This window comes from Pagrus major, chromosome 14 (assembly GCF_040436345.1).
Source record: "Pagrus major chromosome 14, Pma_NU_1.0".
Classification (NCBI taxonomy): domain Eukaryota; kingdom Metazoa; phylum Chordata; class Actinopteri; order Spariformes; family Sparidae; genus Pagrus; species Pagrus major.
Genome location: NC_133228.1, coordinates 7687609 through 7711644, shown reverse-complemented (window position 1 = coordinate 7711644; position 24036 = coordinate 7687609). Strand labels below are relative to the sequence as shown.

The 24036-nt window shown below is 40.8% G+C and overlaps 1 protein-coding gene across 1 annotated transcript in view; it reads left to right on the top strand.

The window, feature by feature from the left end:
- The window catches only part of LOC141008689 (uncharacterized), a 30822-nt gene extending 13423 nt beyond the window's left edge, over positions 1-17399 (top strand). Inside the window, exons 5-8 of the mRNA XM_073481139.1 lie at positions 13820-14067; positions 14770-14923; positions 15016-15201; positions 15539-17399. Of these exons, the coding sequence (XP_073337240.1) occupies positions 13820-14067; positions 14770-14923; positions 15016-15201; positions 15539-15875 (925 nt within the window). The 3' untranslated portion in view covers positions 15876-17399. The remainder of the gene's footprint in view (positions 1-13819; positions 14068-14769; positions 14924-15015; positions 15202-15538) is intronic.
- Positions 17400-24036: the final 6637 nt, after the last annotated feature.

Below are 24036 nucleotides of genomic sequence, written 5' to 3'. Positions count from 1 at the left end.
GTACCGAGCTACATGGCACTGCATTGACTGTTCTTTGCTGTAGGTGTGTGCTATGTGCTACTGGGCCAGCTGCTGCTTAATTCATTCAGGGACAGATGAAATGATTGGATGGGCTTATTAGACACCTGCGACAGCCACAGATACTGGATTTTTTTTTCTTTTGTCAGAGCATTTCATTGATTGATTGCTGTCAAGATGTTAAGAGATTTTCTACAAATACAACAAAAATGTACGTACGTAAGTTGGTGATGCCGGAGCATTTATTTTCAGAGCAATGGCCGTCGGGATAACGGGCCGTTAGACAAACTGGTTTTCGGTCCAATAAGACATTTTTGGGGGGATTATTGGGGTTTTGAAATAATGTGCCTTCAGAGCAATGGCATGGCACCTAGTGTAGAGGCTTACATGGATACATACATATACATGGATACAGTGGATACATGGTGATTTCTTCCATGTATTCATTACCTTTAGCAGGTTCCATATATCCATCACTTTAATGTGGTTTAACCATTTCTTTTAGCAAGCATTTATCCACTTCCTAACTATTTTAACTCTTTATCCGTTACTTTTATCTATCTATTTAAACCTTAAACATTTGGCCATTATTTTTGTCTCAGTATTTACTCATTATCCATTTCTTTTGGCCAGCAGTATGAACTGTATGTTCATTACGTTTTAGTTTGCCATGTCAACCAATTAATTCATTACTTTTAGCTAACTGTTCAGTTGAATTTCTGGGCATGTGAAAGCAGATTGTGTCACACAGAAGAAAGTGAGACGCAGAAGTGTTACAGTTCACTCAAAATCTGGACATACTGTATAGTCATTAATCAAAAAGGCCTATATTTTTATAAGTTAAGCTTTTAAAAATGTAAAAAGCGTGTTCAATGCCATCTCTCCGAGAGGTCAGAGGTCAAGTGTAACTGGTAGAGATCCAGTGTCTGCGGTGGAGACATAATCTGAATGTCTCCTCCTTCTTTACATCCGCTTACCGAGTCTACTGTTGTAAAATCAATAAAACTACTGAAGCAGACATGTGAGGGTTTTAGCACACAGAGCCCCAAGGCGATGGATCAAACCACAGCTTTCAGACTTCATCAATATGAGCCGTGACTCATTATACAGCTCATCCAGGAATCCTCGCCGCCGGCCATTCCTGTAAGTAAATTGATCAGAGTTCTGCTATTGATTAACGCGTCCTCAGGTGCTCCGCCTCGGTTTTACGCAGTCGTAACCTATGTTTTAATATCTTCTGAAAAGTTGTTTTTATGTCCATCTAAATCTAGCTTTTTTCATCTTTGTTCCTCATTTTACAACTGGATTAACAACCCGTTTCCATCTCAGATCGATAGAGTCCATCTAGCTGTGTCACATCTCGCAGTATTCAACAGCTTTCATGCTGGATTTACTACAACGTATATCATTTAATGCATAAACTATAATATACACAACATACGCTGGGAAGATATACAGTAGAGTACACACACAAAAGCAATAAATTTATTTATTAAGAAATGAATTGCAGTGTGAAAAAAATCCACCCAAAAAAGGTGCTTTGTGATGCTTTGAGCTAAGTGCTAACGTCAGCATGCTAACATGCTTAAAATGACAGTGCTAAACAAAAAGTAGAAAAGTCGTAGACCAACCGACCAGGCCAACATTGCCATCCCAAGAGCCACGTCACTAACATGGCTTAAAACTAGAAGGTTTTTTAAAGGAGACACATTAAGCTAATTAAGCTAAAAAAAAAAAAAAAAAGAGAGCGGACAGTCGCCCACAGTAACCGGCTCTGTAGCAGCCGCCTCTGGGCTTATCTCGGCAGATCACCCCCGGTGCCGACCCATACCGGCTGCCTTAAATTTGTTTGCATTCATTTAATCCAGTTTTTGTATTGCTCATTTAAACGTCAAGTCAATTATGTCATGTTGCCGTGTGGGGAGCGGGTAGCTGGGCGCCCTCTGTTTTGTAAAGGTGTGTCTGCTGCTGCTGAGAAAGTCTCATATACAGTCATAATTTGATAGATGGATGGATGGATGGACGGATGGATATAGACAGACAGACAGATAGATAGATAGATAGATAGATAGATAGATAGATAGATAGATAGATAGATAGATAGATAGATAACTTTATTAATCCCCGACGGGAAATTAGGTTATCAGAGCAGCGGGTACATTCAAATACAAATACAATCAAAATACAAGGGCAAATATAGAAACAATAAAGTACTATATACAATATATAAAAAACAATAAAATACTATGTACAATAATATGCTTACGTAGCTATAAAATAAAATAGGGGGCTGAAGGTGAGGTTCGCCCGGGGCGTCATGCAAGCTAGGACCGCCACTGGCCGCAGCGCTGTATTCCCCCTCTGTCTGAAACGCTCTGTTTTAGCACCTGTGTCTTTAAGGTCCCCCCTTCCTAATACCCAGTCTGCCCTGATTGGTCAGCACACACGCGCCTGACTCAGCACCGCTAACAACAACAGAGCAGCTCTGCTAAATCATTTCTTACGTACCAAACTAGCTGCTAGGCATACATTATGCAAATGTGTGACACAGTGTCATAGTGTGATGTCGAGAAGTCACTGAATTAAAGGCGGGGCTACTGATGAGGCTTTCAAGAGCAGTGTTTTCTGTGGGAGAGAGGAGCTTCTGTTGGTGCGGACTTTGACCTTTTTTAACTTTTCAAGATCTTTTACAAGCACAAAAACAAATAAAACTCTGAATGAAAGGAACATAACGAGAAAGCAGAAATAATTATAATTATTAGATATATAAATGTGATGTGATAAAGTAGGAACAAGGAGGCGGACAAGGGATGCAACAAACTAGCTCAGTAATCTGTGATGTGTATTGCACATCACAGACGAATAAACAAGCCAGAATCAAAAGTGGAGCTCAATAAAATTAATGGAAAGGCATAAACCACTCAAGAATATTAAATACAAATCAGTAAGCATCATTTTCTTCTTAAATGTATAGTTGTGTGCTACATTTTGCAATATTCTTTTCATCTTAAGTCAAAGTCAGACTACCTGTATTGGTGCTAAGAGTGAGCAGGCACAGCGGGGTGGTTAGTGTCCAGGTTGACCCCCCGCTGATGCCCGCAGCGGACATTTCAGCCTCAGAAAAGCCGTAAGCCTAAAAACTAACACGGTAACACAACCTATTAACCTAAGAGTGTGTGAGAGTTAATGTTAGTGTAAATCCCTAAATGAAGCCTATATCAGTTACCTAGCAGGTAGTCTGCCTCTTAATCTTGCCAAGATGGAGTTTAGGGTGAATCCTGACCGTCTGTGGTATTATTTTTTTCCTGAAATTAGATTTTGTCTTTACTTAATGCAGTTTTCTGAGACAGTCCCTGAAGGAATGAACCCCTCTCTTCTGTTTCATTCCTATCAAAAGGAAGCACCGGAGTGTAAAGCAATGGTGTGCAATTAAGTAGTCAGAGACCAGAACCAAGTGCTTGGAGTTATGAGTGGATGAATATTCAAAAAGACTCCAGCTTCCTGAACAAAAACAAAGAGCAACGTTCAATTTCGGAAAAACAGCATCACGATGACAATAAGCTGCTTATTCTTCACTCTTAGTCTCTTTCGATACGATCGTCAGCCAAAAGCCTATAACGTAAATGTGAAATGTTACACTGCCTTTAATCTGATTAACTTACACGCAAAGCCAATTACCTTTGTCTATTCCAGGCTATTTCTGGCACAAGAAATCCTGTTAATGACACGCTAACACCTCAGAATACAGATGCACACTAACTAGTAGCAGGTAGGTGCCAGTGTATTTTGAAGCCAATTACGTATGTCTATTTGAGGTTTTTGTTTTTTTTTAGGAGTGTGTTGGGAGCTCTGAGAGAAATCTACCTTCACTCATGTGTCTCACATTGGCACTGCAAAATCTCTCATCTCACATACAAAAGAAACAAATTATAATTATATTGTAACAGAATTTTCACTTATGATAATTTTTTCCTCAAAGGTTTCTTTTTGGAAAGCAGCGACACAAAGGAGAGGAGCACTTTGGCAAAGATCTAAACTTTAACATAGGCCATTTCCTGATATCAAACATGCATGACCCACAGGAAGACTTTCTGTGGGGACCCACACTTTCGTACTCAGTGGCACACACACATAAGTACACTCTGTGCCAGGGGTATTTCTGTCATCGACACACACTATCGTCACTACTGAGCCTTCAGGCTTGGCGAGCCTCAGACAAAGAGTTCCTTCTGTCTTCTGCCTGTCAATCCAATATGGCTGCTGGCAGCGACTCAACTTCATTATTACCTTCCCACGGCTTAAAACTAGCGCCGCTTGCTGAACAAAGTCACTGGGGGAGAGTCTGAAATGAGCCTTCTCTCTGTCCTGATGGTTGAAGCTGGATGGCAACAACTGAAGGGGCAGGAGGAATGAAAGGGAAGACGCAGCAGAGACTCCTCCGAAAATCTCATCTGGACGGTGTTTTGGCACAGCGTGTCACATCAAACCACAAGCTCCATAGTTTGACAGAAATGACAGTCTCCGATACGACTCTCACGTCTCCCATCATGCCTTTACATCTACACTAGAAATGTAGCTGGAGTCAGCACCCTGTTAGCTTAGCTAAGCATAAAAAACGGAGAAGGAGCTAGCCTGGAACTGGCAGAATGTGACAAAATCTGCACATCAGCACCTCCTTTAAAAAATGTGCCAAAAGTGTAACATTAGCAGCTTGTCATTTTTAGAGGGAGTTAGCCTTTGTGCCAGGAAACCAGTCGGAACTCTAGGAAGTTAGCATACTTGTTCCAGCCAAGAAATAATAAGGCATGGCACATAAAACCCCTATAAAGGTAATTTTTTTAATATTTCGGCCTTTTGTTTGGATTAAATAAATAATTATTGAACGTCACAGATGCTAGTAGGTTATAAACAGACTACATTGTGGTCGCATGACTTAAATGTTACCACTACTCAGCGTCTTGCTGCACAATTACTATACACGTTTTCTATAAATCGATTAATGAACTTGTACATTGTAAAGTTAGAGTTAGAATAGTTTGCAACTAAAGTCCACGTGTAAAGACGGACTAGTGAGTCTGTGTTTGCCATGATGACGTTTAACGTCCCTGACAACGTCCTTGTAGTCTTATTTAGCCATTTGTTAGCAACCGCCATTTTTAAAACACGTAAATGCCAAATAATTCAATTGTGGGGCATTTAATTATGAATTTTATTTCGTAGAAGAAAACTTGTAAATATCTTAAGCCTGTGGTAACAACAGACCTTATTTCAGGAATTTAACCAAAAGCCCATTCAAAACACCTACTGACTTTTAGATGAGGGAACCAGAAGTGTGGAGTTTTAGGACTCGTTACTACAGCACTTAATAGCAGGTTGTTGGAAATGACAATACTTATTTAAATACTTCTGATTTTATTACCTACATTTCCAGAAGTGACATCCACTGTGGCTGAAGATGCAGTTAAACTTTTGTATTTACGGAATCCATTGAACATTCAGGCTCAGCCAAGCTTGTGGAAGGCTGAAGGTTGTAAGTCCATTGTTACTGCCTCCTGGCATGTCAGTAAGGTTTAACGGTCAATTGGTGATGTCCGTAGCTTAAAATCAGCCCTACTGTCCCTGCTCTGTTTAACTGGACAGATTATCCTCCATCTGATCCTGCCAAAGCTGCCACTAAAAGGACCTGCCAGTTACCTTTCGGCTTCTGCCTCTGGTTTCTTCATAAAGCATCAACCCAAAAGAAAATAAACTCTCAAAATGTGCCCATACAAATGGTCTAATATACTTTAATTCACTCTGCTAGCAGTTGGGACTCACTGTACACAAGCGCTAATGCAAGGCTGGGGCAAACATGCATGTCTTTATGTGTTCGCAGAGGAACACACACACATACACACACACAAACACACACACTTCGCAAGCAGAGCGAGAGCCGAGGGGATTAGGTAATCTGTTGTGATACCACGCATCAGGGAGGTGCCACAGAAATAGATACACTGATGGAGAGGACAGAGAAGCCTGATGTTGTGTTGAGGCAGATCACATAAAGCTGGGGCAGCTGGAGCAAAGGGACCAAAAAACACTCAAGGAGGAGAAGAATCCGACAGGAACACGAGGACGAACGAGATGAAGCTAGTCAGCCGTCAGCCATGAGTGCCATCTTTCATTAGCTTCAACTCAGACTTTTAGCGTTTGGCAAAGTCTGACTCAGATTAAATTTATTTTTAACCATTTTTATCCAGGGAAAAGTGACCAAGCATGGAGGAGGAAGAGTCTTTAATTCGGTCTTTTAACTTCTAACTTGGGGTTGCAGTATACTGCTTTCACATAAAAAGTCCTCGAAGTAGAAGAACATATACTGTGTTGTGAGAAAACACAATGACGATGGCTTCTTTAACACCTCAAATCTGGGGATGCTAGCATTAAAGCTACACTAGTCAAGATTTATATTTTAACAATTGATGATCCACAGAGAATTACCACCTGACTCAGCAGTTCCCATTAGACCCATGGAGTATTTCGGTTTTAAGAAGCACATGCATACTGTTTTGGTTCAATCTCATCGCAGCTAACTAGCTTCCCTTAGGAGTTGGTGGAGACCCAAACAGAGCTAAAAGGAGAGGGATATATTATTTACATTTTGTCAGATACAGAAAGACAGATTGCCGTCATTTATGCAAACTCTAAGTGAATGCTATTGTTGCTTTATGTCTACCAGATGTGCAAAAACGCAACTCACTGCTAACGTGTTCGCTACATCAACTGAGTGTTAGTATGTGATAATATGACAATGTTGTATTTATAGCTTGTTCCACTGCCTCCAAGAGGCCAAAAATCATTTAAACTGCTTTAAAATACTGTAGTTGAGATATGCTTATAAACATGCCTGCTGCATCCTTATTGGCCAAAAAAACAAAAAAAACAAGGCAAATTCAAATATAATCTATACCACACATGGGCAAAATACAGCCAATCATCTCAATCTGGCCCACAAAGTCCTCAAAAAAATAAAACAAGATCCAAAAAATCAATAAGAGGCAGCACGTTAATGAATCCTGAGGCAAACGACTACTGTGAGTCCACATTGCTACAGTATTAATACCTTGGTTCCGACAGAGGGCGCTGTCTGCATTTCCTTTTGACAACAAGTGACAAGTTTCGATAGCGGTTGCATTTAATATAACATCCTTGAGCGGTTGTCAAGATGGTGACATGACTGAACTACAACAAGCACGACTGACCGATAAACATCTGTCCTCTGTGCTGCGCATTTCAACATCTGACATGACACTCGACCTTGATGGCTTGCAAAGAGAGGTGACTGTCTCAACTGTCCCCATTGGCAGGCATTGCTTTTCATGTTGCCATTCATAAATATCTTACAGTTATCATTCATTCTCATAGGTTAGTTACAGTTACATTTGTAGAACAGAAAATAAGTTAATGTGGTCTGATCCAGTGTTATCCAGTGGAGCTTGACCAATCCCAGGGTTACAAGTCAGGATACTGGTATCTCAGCCTCGGCTATGCGCGGATTTGGACCAGTTTACAGGGTAAGTTCTTAAATCTGGGGTTCATGAGGCAGGAAAGTAAATAGAGTTAGTAAAGGTCCCTGCAAGTATACATAAACAGTGAACGGTGGATAAGGGTGGAGATGGCATGCAAGCTTTATGTCACTGCGCTGTCTTCATACATGTGCATGCCATGGGTGCATCTAGCGAGTATATGTTTGTTCTGTTCACTCATTCTGTGAGTATGTGAACGTGTGTGTGTGTGTGTGTGTGTTTGAATCTTTAATGCAGAGAGCCTAATCTTTATTTAATCACAAACTATTCCGAGTGCTTCCCCGACGGAGACGAGAGAAGAATACAGCAGAGTGGATGTTTGGCTGGCGGTGTCGGGTTGCCAGGTTTGGGGGGGTCCAGAAGTAAATTAGCACCACACTGGCAGCTGAACACTTTGATTGGCAACCCACAGTTTCCACGATGACAGAGAAGCTTTCTGAATGGGGGTGAACTAACACGAAGGAGCAAACAGAGCACAGAGTCAACACACACAGAACTAATGTGGTGTCACTACCTGGACTTTAGTACAGATTTCAGCCTGAACCAACACACATTTTCTTTTCGGCATTATCTCTGTTTATTGATGCTGGGCTCCACTCAGGGTGCTCTGTTTGTCCACTTCACACTGGCATTCATTTTCTTCTCTGTTTACTATAGCATGTCAACTCAGAGGGAGGTAGGTGTTATTTCAGTGTCTTGGGGTTTGTAGGGATGGCTGAGGAGTTTCCTGCTGAGGCGTGCGTGGCAACAGCCAACGAAAAAACACCTCAGCTGGATTCTTAAAACAGAGTGTCACGTAATGTGTTTAATATTTAATTTGCCTTTATCGAGGTAAAGGCGTTCTCTTGGGCAGGCGAGTGTGTGTGGGTGTGTGAGGTGGCTTATGGAGCTGCATTCCAGATTTAAGTCCTGTGACTGTGTTTGAGTCTCCAGACCAGTGCTGTACACATTACATACATTAGCTAATGAGCTAATGGTGTCTTACAAGGCATTGTTAGTGAGCTAACAGGCTGACAGAGTGTAACATTAACATGAAGTCATTTATATGGATGGTAATGATGAAACCACAGAGAATTATCACACAACTCTGCAGTTCCCCTCAGCTTTACGGGGCGTTTTAGCATCTTTTAGCTCGTTTTTTTTGGTTCTACAGCATGCAGCTGTGAAAAAAGTTCCAATGAACATGTGACACGCCCCTTCAGCTTTCGGCCACAAGGATTATTCCTGATACTTTCTTTTGATAATAAGCTATTAAAGGTGCAATACGTAACAATTGACTACCAGTTGAATTCAAAACAAATTGGGGACAGAGTAACCGCTAACTGTAGCTGCTGTTAGCTAGTTAGCTCGGTTAGCCGTGCAGCTAGTTGTCCATATTGAGAATTTGGTGAACTGGGTATGTGTCAGTGTTTACACTGCTAGCACATGAGCTTTGGACCAGGACATGTTGGGGCTAGCTGGTTAGCGTGCTTACTTTAGAAGACTATATACCTTTGCAACAAAATACATAGACGGCATAATGTCAGAACTGTTATTTCTTTATATTCTGTTGATTATTTTAATATTTTAATGTTTTACATACTGCACCTTTAACAATACATAAGAATAAAAAAATGTTTGAATACAAAAAGGGATAACTGAATGTGATTTCAGGTGGACTTGAACAGACTGTTAAAAACACAACTGGCACGTTGTGAGCAGGAATACACAGCTCATAGTGAACACACCCGACAGCGGTGGTCAGCTAATAACAGCCAGTGTGGCCCTGGGCTGCCCAATTAAATTCAACATTCTCTAATTGGGCAACTGTTTACTAATTCTACTGTAGATATAACAAGCTACACAGTAAAGCCCAACGTAGTCCCAATAAAAATTATATTGAAAGTTAATTTACCGTGCCAAATAATAATCAATGTCCCCACGTGGGCAGGAAATAGATAACTTTGTTGTTCTGCGCCGTGTGTCAGTCTTTGCTGAAGATCATTTTGGGACAGCTCCTGTTAATGAAATGAAGTCTAATTAACTCACCAGATGAATATCAGATAATAATTAAAAAGAAAACTAATAAAAAAAAACAACTAATTTAATTAAACAATATCATATCACATTAATTCAAATGCAAATTCCACTCCTTCTTGTTCCTTTTAGCAAGAGATTTGCATCTCTCAAACACAGATGGCAGGATTATAACACTGACAAACGGCAACATTTTTGTAGCAGTGAAAACAAAGAAATGAGCTTGGCATTGTCAGAAGGGATACATTCACGTGTATGTCCAATCTTCATTAAACATGATGTGTTTTATCAGGAATAGTATATTGTATAGCCAAAAAAACAACAACACTGGTTGTTTGTTTAAGGGGGTTTAAACGACCAATGTTTACATTGGTGCCGACCTCTAGTGGCTATAGCGGTTATGACTGGAGCAAAAGAGGAAGTCAGGTGAGGTAGTATTAAGAGCAAGAAAGTCTTCACAGGGAGGAAGTCAAGGGCTTTCTCTCAGGAGACAACTGTACAGGTCTCATGTGAAAAATCATCATATGTTAAAGGTGCTGTATGTAAGAATCAGCCACCTGTCAAATGTATACTCAAAACAAAAGACAGGCAGCATATCACCAGAGTAACCACTTATTTCTGTTAACTGTAGCTGCCGTCAGCTAGTTAGCTCAGTTAGCTGTGCAGAGCAAACCCCCAGGAAGAGCGCCGGGCCTTGAAGCCAACTTTCGCAGTGGCCAAACTGTGTAATCACGTGATGAACTGGGGCCCAAAAAGACTATTTCACATAAGCTTACACTGTGAAGAAAGCTGCTGTAAAATGGTGGATACATTTTATACCTGGGGAGTCGAGCATTTTTGGCTTTGTGCACCACTGAGCAACTTTCATAGGAAAAGTGAACAGGGCTCCACCTCCTTTGCTGTATCCAGATTTTAACTGGAAGATCCATGGTTCAGAGCACCAGGGGAGTGTTGGTGTTTAAACCACTAGCACAGGAGCTTTGGATTGGGTCAATTTTTTTTAGTTTTCAACTAAAATTCTTACATGTCGCACATTAAAGTTATGTAAGTTATGCTGAGTTATGTACATACTTAAATTGCATTATATCCATAACTTAACTTATTTGAACCCAAACCTTTTCTTACACCTAGCCGAGTAGATGTGTTGCCTAAACCTACCCAAACTGTGACTGGCTCACGTACCTCCCGTATGTAAAGTAACACTACATCACGATGACTTGGGAATGGTAATGTATGTCATTTTGGGAGTCATCGGCAAACAAACCTATATTTAAGAATGAGGCGGGCTGAAGCAAACCTAATGAATGAGATCAATCATTGCTTTAAGTCTTATTGTAGTATATTACAGGTGCTGTATGTGCACGCCGGGCCATGGCACAGACCAGGACGTAAACAATTGATGTTTTATCAAACAGTTTTTTATAAATCTAACTAAATGTTTCTCTGTTAACTTCAAAGGAATTTGGGTTTGCCACCATCATTACTTTACTTTGGCGACAAAATCCAAATAATTTGGGCAAAATTCTGAAAGGTTTTGAAATGTGGAAAAAAAATATTGCTGTGTTTTGGAGGAGAAGTTTTGAATAGAATAATATGCAGCTATAGGACACTTGTGTGAGCTTTTGTCTAAGGTGGTGGCCACCAGATACACACATATGCACACAGAGTGATAGCATCAGTAAAAGGTCTCTTAAGGGAAACAGAATGGCTTTTAGTTTCCCCTTTTAAAAGTCAGCTTGTCCTTGTTTCCCTGTACTGTAGCCATTACGCACGTGTCTGCTGTGTGTGCCTTGATGTGCGTGTGTGTGTGTGTGTGTGCGTGTGTGTGTGAGGGGATGCTGTCATCTCCGCACAGGATCACGGGATCCTCTCCCTCTCTGTGTCTACCGCTGCAGAAATCCTCCCATCTGTCGCTCCTAATCAGCAGAGAGCAGCTTGCATGTTCGCAGGGTCTTACAGTGGGATGACATCTCCCTCGCTCTCTGTATAGACACACAGACACACACACACACACACACACACACACAGATTACACTAATACTGACACAGCAAAGTAAACTGCAGCATCACATGCCCTTCAAGCCACTACTCATTAAAACATCCTATTAGCACAGCCAACACCACGCTTTAATTTTCTGTCTCGCTTCATTTCTTTTCAGAGCAAAAGCTCTTTTCAAGCTGCAGTAATTATTATTTTTATATTAAAAATGGAAAGAAAATCCTGCAGAGAATTACCAATCCATTCTTAATATGTTGTAGTGTCTTTAAGCTCATTGTTTTGGATTTGCGCCCCCTGGCCTTGCTGTTTTGGTTCAGTCCTTAGCGGTCTCATCAACCTCTTCTCCTGCAACAACAGACAGCTGTTTACAGAGGGAAAAAGCTCAGCTAACCCATTGAATGCCACCAGCCAAACTATGAATAGAACACAGTTAGCAACTAGCGAGTGAACATAGTGCCTTTAGCAAATCTAGAGCCTGATATTTAAGTAGCATCTCAGTACATCTCAGGCCTAAAATAACATCACGTACGTAATGTGATGTATGCAACATACATACATAACTCACATAACCCCCAAACCATGATCTCTTCCTAAACCTCACCAAGTAGTTTCGGCGCATAAATCAAATCAAACTGCGCCTGTTTCACAATGTTTACCACGTGCTAGAAAGACTTTCTTACAGAATAATTTGTTAATTATAATTTGTTTTGTTGAAGCCTGCTTCTGTCGATGACTCAAGTGGAAATGCATCTTTCTAAATCACTCATTTCTTACATAGGAACACATACATACATTGCACTTCCTTCTATAATGAAGCCAGATGAGGTTTCTGTAGGTTTCTATCAGGCAGCTGTCTGCAGTCATTATAACCTGTACAGATACAGGATACGTATTGATGTCTAACATAAAGGCCTTAACAAAGTATGAATCAGAGAAGTGAATTTTTTAAGGCCAGAAATCCAAGCATCTGGCCGAGTAATTGCTGAGTCATCACTGATCAATAACCCTGTGAAACAGCTGCAGATCATACGGTTATCATGTGCCATGGTGCAGAAACAAACCATGCTTATTTTCCTTTTGAAGAAGAAGATCCTTTGTGGGATGTTTTGTGCTTCTAGCGATGCTGTAGATTTACATGAGATTTCCTGAGAGCATCAAAAATCCCCGCAGCACGGTCTAACAATAGCTGCTGTATCACGAGACCTCTCTGAGGTATTTGCGTATTGTAGCATGAGGAGGATAAAAATAGTCCTTTCGTTCTCTCCCTCCCTCCATCTCTTTGTGTCTATCTATCCGATGTTAACGCTAATCTCAGCTCTCAGCGTAAATAACAGACATTCTGGACCAAGCTGTGTCTCAGAAAGAGACAAGAAAGAAGGAGAGAAAAGAGAGAACAACAGGAAAACAAAGAGAGGACAGTGTAGGGAAGAGGTGTAGAAACTGGCACGGAAAAGGGCAGTTAGAAAGAGTTATTAGGACAGAGTGGATAGAGTTTAAATCTTCAGCAAGGTTAAAAATGTGCAATGACAACAACAGAGCCTGATAGAAATGAAAGTTATCAGCCTGATTCAAACATAGGCCTTTTTCTAAAAATGCCAAAATCCACCAAGGGTCAACAATCAACAATCACCCTCTCTCCAGCTGGTACTTGCTGCCGATTGTTTCTCTCTGTGCTTAACATTTAAAGAACTTTATCCCCTCAGGAGTCCTCACATGGGAGAGTCTCAGAACAGGAGTTACATTGAGAAATTCCAGCCGGGGGAAACAGCTAGCCTGACTGACCAAAGCCAGTAAAATCTACATACAAGAACCTCCAAAGATATAACTAACTTTGTTACTAGTCACTAATGTTAAATCTTTTCAAAATCCAAAGTGTAAAAACCAAGTTATTGGATTAAAGGTGCAGTTGGCAATTCTGGACAAAGATAGTTGATTGTTGAGTCTCATTCCCAGCTTTGGGCTGATGTACAACTGGTTGGCGCTGTTCAGACTTGAGATGTTCTGATAGGTCGATTTTATTGCTTTTGGACAGCGCTGTTTCCCCGTTTCCAGTCTTTGTGCTAAGCTAAGCTAACTGACTCCTGGCTCCAGCTTTATATTTACTTTACAAATATGAGTGTGGTTTATATCTTCTCATCTGACTCTTGGCAAGAACGCGAATTAGTATATTGAGCTGGCATGAATCAAAACCGCTGGTCTTTCTTATTTATGTCTCTCTCAGTCACACAGTGTTTGGTCAATCAATGAATCGACCTATATTGTCTCCTCTCTCCTCAGGTCTGTCCTGTATCTCTGTCCTGCCACCACGTCGGGGCTCCTTCTATGTGGAGACCGGCACAGGCGTGTCAATCGGCAGCGTGTTGGCCTTCTGGTGCAGAGAGGGATACCAGCTGGTCGGCAGCGACAAAATCTACTGCAATGTCAGGAACGGCAAACCGCAGTGGAGCAACTACCTGCCTGTCTGCGAAGGTAAGCGCAGGTTGATTAGGAAAATCAAGTAGATTTTCAGCCTCACTGATGTTTTCCAAATGAGCACTCTTCTTAAGTGAGCTGTTGAGTTCACAGCAGCTGCTATTTTTCTCCAGCACTCAGTGTGGACTAGCTTTCATTTCTCACACCTGGTTATGCGTGAAATCTGGTTGCAGCTTACATGTAAAACATCGCTGGTGAACTTGCACAGCACCTTTTCATGTTCAGGGAACATGTCTAACTTTTCCTCTCAAAAATTCAAACGTGTGAAATCAACCTCCCGCTGACTGGGGAGAGGAAATAGGACTCAGAAAGCAGAGAAAAGGTCAGACAGACCGCACAGGGACGATATATTTATCAATCCAGGAAAATATGTTGGAGACATGCATGAAAAGTACACGAATGGTTGCTTTTTAGGATGTTGGGATTTGCTTTCCTGGAACATTTGACATGTTTGTACATTTGTATGATTGATTTACTGTCTGGCCAGAACCTGTGCCATGAACTTTCTAACAGATCCTGGGCAATCAGAGAGCTAAAGCAGAGACATGATGTTGAAATCTAGTCTAGTTCTTAGTGGGTAAATATACACATCTTGTATTTAATCAGTCAAATTCCTCAGTTGGAGTAGTTGGAAACATCTTGCAGACCACTACTGATTTCTGTCGATAAACATGATCTATTTTTCCCCTCATCCCACAGCCATCCCCAGACCAGAGGACCGTGGCCTCAGAGTGGCCGTGTTGGCTTCAGTGGTCAGTGGCATCGTCATCCTCGCCATGTCCCTGTCCTTCCTCATCTGCTGCCTGCAGGAGCGATCCAGTCGGGACCGAGCCAAGAAGGAGGGACGGAGCAGGTAGGACTGGAGAAAAGGGGTGTCATAAGTAACCGTCAACTTCCTGTTCTCAATCTTGAACCCCTGAGCTGACAAAGTTCTCCCTATCTCAGGCGCAGAGACAAGCGCTCGGCCCGTCGCAGCGAGTGTTGGCTGGAGAGAGAAGAGGGTGAGTGGGAAGCGTTCCCTCCTCCCAAGATCTTCCATCTCTCCCAGAGGATGAACCCCCGTCTGGCTCCCGACAGCCCCCTCTACCTGACGGGAGGACTCAGTGGATATGAGAACAGAGGATACCAGAGGTAAAGTGGCACATCACACAGAACAAAACATGGGGAACACCAGAAATAATATAATAATATCACAACATGTGAACATAAAGTCAGAATCAGTTAGAAAAACCAACAACCAGGTGTTAAATTTGGCTGTCTAACCCTAAGTGCATGTGACAGGGACTTGATGGTGCATTAAAGTGCATCTCGTAAAGTCAGGAATCGGCTGAAATTAGTCCCCCACAAATGTACTATTGTCTACTGACTATATGAAACTATGTATTAGTGGCCTATTTTAAAAGATTTACATCTTCAGTAGGAACCAGTGGGCCTGAGTCTGAGTGCTCTCTCTCTGTCTTTCACACAGGAGTCAGGAGAGTTTGCTGAAGGCCTCCATGCCCGGACTGTACCGCTCCGAGTCTCAGCTCTATCCCCACGTCGTCCTGCAGAGGGTCCCCACTCCCACGGCGCCCTCCGCCCCTTCCGCTCCATCCGCCCCCCTCTACCTCCACCTCCCTTCCTCCTCCTCCTCCGCCTCCTCGCCCGCCCACGCAGCCGCCCACAGCCAGCCTCACATGATGCCACAGTATCCCACCCCGACGTACCCGCCCAACCCCAACACGGCTGTGCCCGCCTACCCCCACCCGACACCGGCGCCTATCTACCCCAACCCTAACCCGACACCACAGCGGCCATGGCAGTAGCTACGTCTTCCACTTTCTAGGTTCTAAAGCAGTAAAGAAAAGAAGGTGTAGAAAAGGAGATGCAGCCGGTGTAGAAGCTCCCCCTTTTGCTGCATGCTTGGTGATCTTCTCCTGAATTTTGGAACTGAACACTGGAATTTTTCCGTAAGTCTTACTGGACTGCTGCTGCTGCTGCACTCTGCAGGAGGAGGTCTCTGGAGAAAGTCTTTCTTTCTTTTGGTCATCGGAAAGTACAAGAAAACTTCAAGTAGGCAGTCAACAAGGGAACACAGGAAGTTTTACTATGAAGTGTGACAGTTATGAAGGAACAGTGATGGATCATGAAGGACTTTTTAGGCAGCTCAAATCTCTCAGCAGCGATTGATTTTTTAATAGTTTATCGTGAAGAAAAGGACACCTATCAGCCCTCCTGAACTCCACATAGTCTAATCTAGACATATATATATTTTTTTTTTGCTTTAAAACTAAAGACTTAACATGAACTTTTGAAATCTGTGGGTCACTTTACAGCTCTTGTTAATATGTCCTGGTGTTTTTCCGCACTGTGTGGAGAAAATAGTCTGACGGTAGGGATTAATGGGTAGCAAACACACTGTGATTAGAATGCCGCCGTTGCTGCAAACTCCTGAATGCGGCCAATTTTGTGCTGTTTGTGAAGATTTAATGATACAGAGATCATTTTGAACTGATCCCTTCCTTTCTCTCCAAAAATTGTTGACTAAATGTATTTTTTTTTCTGTCCCTGTCTGTTTATTTTTGTCTGTCTGTGCTGCCGCAACACATTCTGTCACATAATTATTTATGACAAAAGCTTGTTCTGTGGTCGGCAGCTTGACTGGTGAGGTACTCTGGCGAAGTCATTCAGGGCCACTGATGGATTCAGGAACATGACGGATGCACATGACTAAAATACAGTCTGGAATTTAGACCTGGGTGGAATAATAAGTGCAAATAATTATCACAACTTGAATTAATTAAAGTCTGGTTTGAATCCTGAGATAGGATCAGACAGTAAGTTGTTTAATCATGCACCAAAAATGTATTTTTTCTTGTGTGATGTTACTAAGGTTCTCTGAAAACATGAGGAAGCCAGACACACTGCGAAGCTGCTGTTTCGTCCTTGCCGCACTGGAAACTGCACAGACATGCACTGATACGTAAAGTTTGAGCAGGAGGGCGGAGAACCTCTAAACCATGTCGACCTACAAACTCTGATTCACTTGAATTCTCTGAACTTGTGGATTCTGCTCCTAATTTCATTGTTTTTAACTGAATAATGAACCATAAACCTTTATCATCATCCCCTGTTCTGTGTACATGCATTTCTAATCTTTATATTTTTAGTCAGGTTACACTCTAGCTGTTCTTTATTTTTAATAGAAGGACTTGAGTAAACACACTAACGAATCTGCACTTTACATTTTTTGAAGGGGGGTTGGGGTTAAACAGCTTATTATTGAGCTATGTGTTGTGTAATAATAAGACTGCCATAAAAGCTGAATAAAGAGACGTTTGTTTAGTCGATAGGTTCGTGTGTTTTCAATGTGTGCTATCCTGACAGAAGAGAGGAAGAGGATAAAATAGATGAAGGAAGGAAGGAAATAGATGAAGGAAGAGAGAAAGGAGGGTGAGGTGGGACATAATTCATCATAGTGTCATGACAGTTGAAAATGAGAAAATGACCTCATTTGCCTGCAGAGCGACACTGACGCACGAGGAAGACAGAGTGGTTTGTCTGTCTGGACTTGACTGACACCTGCTCCATGGGACTATGTAGGCTAGAGAGCTGACCAAATCAAAGATGCTTTACTGACAGATGTGCTCATTCTGACACTGATCAAAAGTGAGAAACAGACGCATAAACGTGCCGATTCTCTGCATAATCAAGAAGAAGAAGTGTATTTTTAAAGCATGCTGGTCTCAGATTCTGCTCCCTCAGTCTGGTATTTTAATAATCTATTACGCTGGCTTCAGTGTTGCAGCTGAGTGAAGTGGAGAGAATTTCAATGTGAAAGTTTGTAGATTTCTTGCTGGAGAACATAATCTGAACATTAGACTCAGTAGTGTCATACAAATATATATATTTATTTGTTTAAAGGTGCAATCTGTAAGAATAGGCCACTTCAATGAATTTGAATTCATACTCTCAAAATTTACAAGGTAGCATATCACCGGACTAAATGCTAACTGGTGCTAACTGTCCTGCAGCTGGCTGGTTAGCTCAGTTAGCAGGTAGCGGTCCAGGCTGGGAGCTCGGAGCACCAGGGAGCTGTGGGTGTTTACGCTGTAACCAGCTAGCCTAGGCCCGCTACACAACATTGCAACACAATACATGGACGTCATAACATCAAAACTATTATTCCTCCACATTCTGTTGATAATTTCAGTTTTGTATGTTTTCAACCAAAATTCTTATTCGTACTGCACCTTTTTAAAGTTAAAGAAGAAATACAAGTTTTAACATTATGCTAAAGATGTCTACGTTTTCCCGTTTGTTTGGAGTATCAATACGACAGGTGGCCAATTTTTACATAAGAAAGAAAGAAAAAGAAAGAAAGAAAGAAAGAAAGAAAGAAAGCTGTTGTTGGTTACAGATGCAGATCTGCATGCAAAGTCAAACTGGTAGTAAAATCAGGCAGTAGAACAGACCGCAAGCCATGAAAATCACATGTAATGCAAAGATACACATACAACATACAGTTTTGCATTTAAGCGTGGAAAATCAGCACCTGCTCATTTGTTTTGCCTGCCCTGTAGAGTAGTCTTGTGGTGTTTATGCATGTTTAGGGGGTTGAAGAGGCTTTCAGTGTGCGAGTAAGCAAGAGCTGACTACAGTAAAAACTGCGGAGGAGAGAGGACAAAAAAGACATGCAAAGAGGTAAGCTGGACAGAGAGGGAATTTGAGATCGAATGGACACAGTATATTGATAACATCTATTCTGATTTGATTGTGATTGGAATTTATACCATAAAAAAATGACTTTCAAACGGTTTTATTCAGACTTGAAGATGTTTGAGATCCATCAACTTGTATGAAATGCAACTAAGATTACTCAAATTTGCAATGGAGTTCAGCTTATGTAGAATGTTCAAGCCTTATACCTATGTTTTTGTATCTACATAAATAAGACCCACTTAAAAGGTCAGTTCACCCGATAACAACAAAACCATATTTTCTCATTCAAGCCATTTGTCCAAATTATGAGATTAATGCCTCCACTTCAAAGAAGTTGTAGAGCTCACAGCATTCTTACAGAAAGAGCACCGAGACCATCTGGTGAAAGTCTGAAAATCTCTTCAAAACTCAGCAGGAATGCTCACAGTGAATGACTCTCAGTTTGCACAATGCCTCCTCTACTTCCAAAAATAATCTTCTAAATTTGCAGGACAGAAAGAACAACAGTGTCATTACTTATGAGTAATGTAATGTCTCCTATCATTTCATGAAGTCAATTGTTATTAATCATTCTCTTTGACTTGGCAGGACTCACTCAGGAGTGACACTGTATCTGTATCTGTACACTGAGGTTGCAGCATGCGTCCTCAGCTTTTCAGCAAGTTGAAGCCCGAGATTTCTGCTGTCTTCACACAATGTCCCTCACAGGGATTGGAGGACATCTGGTTTGTCACAGACATCTTCATCCTGGTCACAGGGGTGGTGGCCAACACTGCTCTGCTTTGGCTTTTTCTGTGGGAAAGGAAAAGACTGTCAGCCTCACAGGTAGGTACACCGTTCCCAACACGCTCTGAGGTATTTTAATGTTATGTAACAGTTCAGCAATCCAGCTGAGTTGAGGTCAGGTGGAGGTTTTTCTAAATTTCTGCATTATTCCGACCCAAAACTTGAACTTCAGATAGAGAAAGGCACCATTAAACTTACTTACATAAAAAAGACCCATTATAAGTTTAAGTGTAATGTTTTAATATGCAAATGATGCATTATCTAATAAAAATATGCATTAATTTGCATACATTTTTAGAAAAGAAATCTAACCATTGGACAAAGCCAGTTTCAAAATTAATGTTGTTTCATATAAGACATATAAGAGTCAAATGTTACACTCCATAAATCAGAAAATACTGTCAAAATCCAAAAAGAAAAATCCATTTTCGATTTTTTAGGAATAAAATGTCAATAAATCAATTAATAAAGTGTTAAATCAGGCTATGAATGATATATGAACCAACCCCTCTGTAAAAACCTTCAGAATATAGATAGTATTAAAAGTTTGATGTAGGTGCAACTGAGGAACAGATTTACGGCTCACAGTACGAGAAAAAGCTCATTTTGAATATATGTATTGTACAATTCCATACATTTTTAAACAAAAATTGTGATTAGGGTAAAACATTTTACAAAATATAACCATAAAATTTCTCCAGTTGATTACTTGCATACGACAATTATATTTTGTATCACAAGATGTCTAACATTTTATGTACAGACATGCAAATGAGACTATCTAATTAAATATGTACTCATTTGCATAACCCTAACCCCTTTTCATCACCACCAGCTGTAAGTTGTCCTGAATTCTTCTTAAAAATATCCACTGGTGTGACACTTACAAATATTGAAAAATGTCTCGAACTGGGGTCACTGGTTTGCTAACCTTGTCGCCTGTATCATCCCCCCATTTCCAGATATGAAGGTTAGGTCATAAACATGAAATGTGAAACTGATCTGACACTTTTTGTTGAAATGTCAATACTCTACACACATGTAACACGGACAAATGTAGACATATCAGTGGTTTGCAGGAACGTTAACTGTTAACATTTCATCCCTCCCTAAACTTGAACCCACTTAATCTAACCCTGTGTCTAAACCTCTGTCTTTCAGGTTCTAGGTGTGAATCTTGTTATGATGGATCTTATCTACCTCAGCATAATGCCTGTCAGCTTGATTTACGAGTCTACTCAACAAGGTCAAGTCAATCTTTCAGGTAAACACCGCCAGAGATCAGTCACAGTGACCACTCCAGTGACAAGCAAGACCCTTAACTCTATATCCCTAAGGGACAACATTCTTCAAAATAACTCAAGATACTGGACTGAAATGAATTATTTCCGTATTTCAGTTAACTTTGATGAACTCTGCCTTGAAGATTGCGTCTTTGGTCAACTGTTGATCATGAAGTCTTGGGCTGTCCTTGTATTTTTAAACTGCAAACTAGACAACCTGGCTTACTACTAGCATTAGACAGTAGAATACATGGATGGAGTGTGTAAAATCTGCATTCATTCTAATGTCCAGCACGGGGCGACTCCACTGGTTTCAAAAAGAAGTCAGAGTGTATGTAAGATTATGAGATAATGACCCCTCTCCCCACTTGATTTATTAGCTCAGTGAACCATTTTCTAATGACATTATAGTCTTAATCACTAGTTTCAAGTCTTCTTCAAAATAGCATGATGTTCATTTCGTAAATTATGATCCCATTTAGTGTAAAATTGACAATAAAGCAGGGTATGCCTTAGGGCTGAGCAATTTATGATTGACAAGTTCCTACCACAGCATATCCTCGGATTCTCAGTCAGATCCAATCAGGATCTGGTTGGAGTTGTGGATATTTTGGCCTTCTCTTTTGGCTTTTGTCTCCACATTTCCTGCAATTCCCTGATGGTCTTAATGCCCTCTGAAACGATGGGTTAAATTACTGGGGTTAAGGAGCTCAGTGAATATTTAATTCCCCACCTTCATCTGATGTTAATGGTTAATCTGAATAGGTCTTTAGAAAACCTTCAAATGTGACTGCAAAACGTGTAATTGTCTGTTCAACAGACTCTTCCACCATTGCCTGGCAAGATTCCAACACTCGACATCCAATAGATGAGGCAAGAGAAGTTTTCAATATGTTCAACCTGATTGGCTGTCCCATGCTTCTGGCCTGTATGTGTATCGAGCGCTACCTGGCTGTGGTTAGACCTGTGCTGTACTTGAAAGGGAGGAAGTTGGAGTACCGAATGGCTGTTTCCACTGTGGTGTGGTGTGTCACCTTGACCTTCTGTCTGGCTACAGGTAAGTGTTGGGTGAAGAGTTCAGCAAAGAAACTAATGTAAAATACTGATCCCCTCTTCTTGAAATTAAGCCTAGAAGGAAATTAATATCACCCCCTGCTCAGTCTCACAGTCTTAAAACCTTATCAGTACCAATTAACCACTGAATATTTGGTCTTCTGAAATGCCTGGGCAGGTGTATAAATGTATATGTATATGCAGGATTTTCCAAAAAAAGAATGACTCATACAAAATCATCACTTATAACCCAGTAGAACCCACAGCAGACCCTTGTCTTTATTTTGTTATTTTCTTAATATTTGCTGTGTTTGGGACATTTCTGTGTGTCAAACTTTGAGCAGTGGTGTGCAGAACCCAACCAATGACAGTGCGCAGGGTGTGAGGTTTAAAAAAACAAAGTGACCATGTCGCATTGCTGTCTCGGTCTCTTTCCTCAACTCTTAGTCATTTATGGATGTGTAAAGAGCTGCCGCTCTGTGTGACTGTTTGACCGAGGGTGAGGTTGGGCTACACGTACACAAACAGGCAGGGCAGAGAGGGTAACAGTGGACCAGTGAAAGCCTGCACTTCAGCTGCATTTACACAAATTCCTGATGGTTACGCTGAGGAGTGAGCATGTTTATTTGTGCTTTAAAACGTAACCGCCCCAAAATAATTCAAAATCTATTTCTCTGATTCACTACTTTGTTCTTGCTAATGCAGTTGCCTCTTTTAATTCATTCCCTCTTCAAAATCTGTTTGAAAAACCAAGGAATATAAGGGAGCATTTATGCTCCAAAGTACAAATTAATTTTTTGAAATTTCCATTTTCACTTCTTCTTACAGGTTTGGTGGACGATATCACAATCATCATGATTCCTGTCTCAATCATTGTCTCCTGCCTCTTCTTCCTAATGCTCGCCTGCCTTGGGGGTGTGGTCCGCTCACTGTGGCAGCCAAGTCCTGCCCACACCACAAATAGTAACCAAGCCTGCTCTCAGTCACCCCTTAAGAGACGGGCAGTGGGTAATGTGTTGGTTGTGGTGGTGCCTGCAGTGATATCTTACCTACCAGTTGTGGTGATGGTTCCCCTGGCTGTATACTTAATCAATACAGATATCTTCTTGGGAGAGGCCCTTTGTAATTTCTTTGAATCATCTGCGATGTTCCCCAGGCTTGGTGTGCTCATAGGTCCTCTGTTCTATCTCTCCAAGGCAAGACAAATGTGCTGACTCAGTGGAACAGAAAAGAAATGTAATAAATTGAGACACAGTGAATGTGTGAGTTATTGTTTTATCTTTTTTGACACTATTATATTGTAAACAATCATCAAACAAATGAATGAAAATCACATTTTTAAATGAGTGTTCACGCTGTGAGCAACACGATCAGTTGATCACCACTGCCCTATTTACTGGAAACTAAATAGGGGGAAGTCATTCAAGCCAGTCAACTTTGTGTAGTCTTTTCCGTTAGATTTCCACACTTTTTGCTCACCTATGTATTTTTTTTTTGTCTTCCAACTGGAAATGGCCAAAAAGTTCATCTTTTTTTTGACATACCATATGTTTCTATGATTTTATATTTAATATGTTAGGTATTTATTTTAAATCTTAAGAAAATAGTACCACATCATCAGCATAATCACAAATTTACAAATAGACAATAGTCAAACACATGTATCTTGATACCTTATACTTTTTGCAATTTTTTCAATTGCTACGGCCAACTTTTCTATTGTTAGTACAAATATTAGCAACTTGAGCAGATGATACTATATTGTTTACAATAAACCAACAATTTCTCGGATCAACAAGGCAACATTGTGGGACAGCCTGGAGGTGATGCTATGTTTGCAAAGTCAGTTTGTCCTTTTACAGATTTGTTCTTTGTTTTGTTGCCTTTATTTTCGCTGAGTTTGTACATATAGTAATACACAGTTGTAGCACACGTGATATAAATATAGACGGATAGCTGTTTCTTTTTTTTTTTTTTAAAATACTTTTTAAATATTATTTAATAATGTAACATTTCATAAGTGATCCTGACAGTGATTTCCATGACCTTACCTCCAGCTGTGCTGCATTTTTAAAGGTCAACACCTCTCTCTAAATAAATAACTTGAAAAAATGATTTGTCCAAACAAATCTTTTCTTTGAAC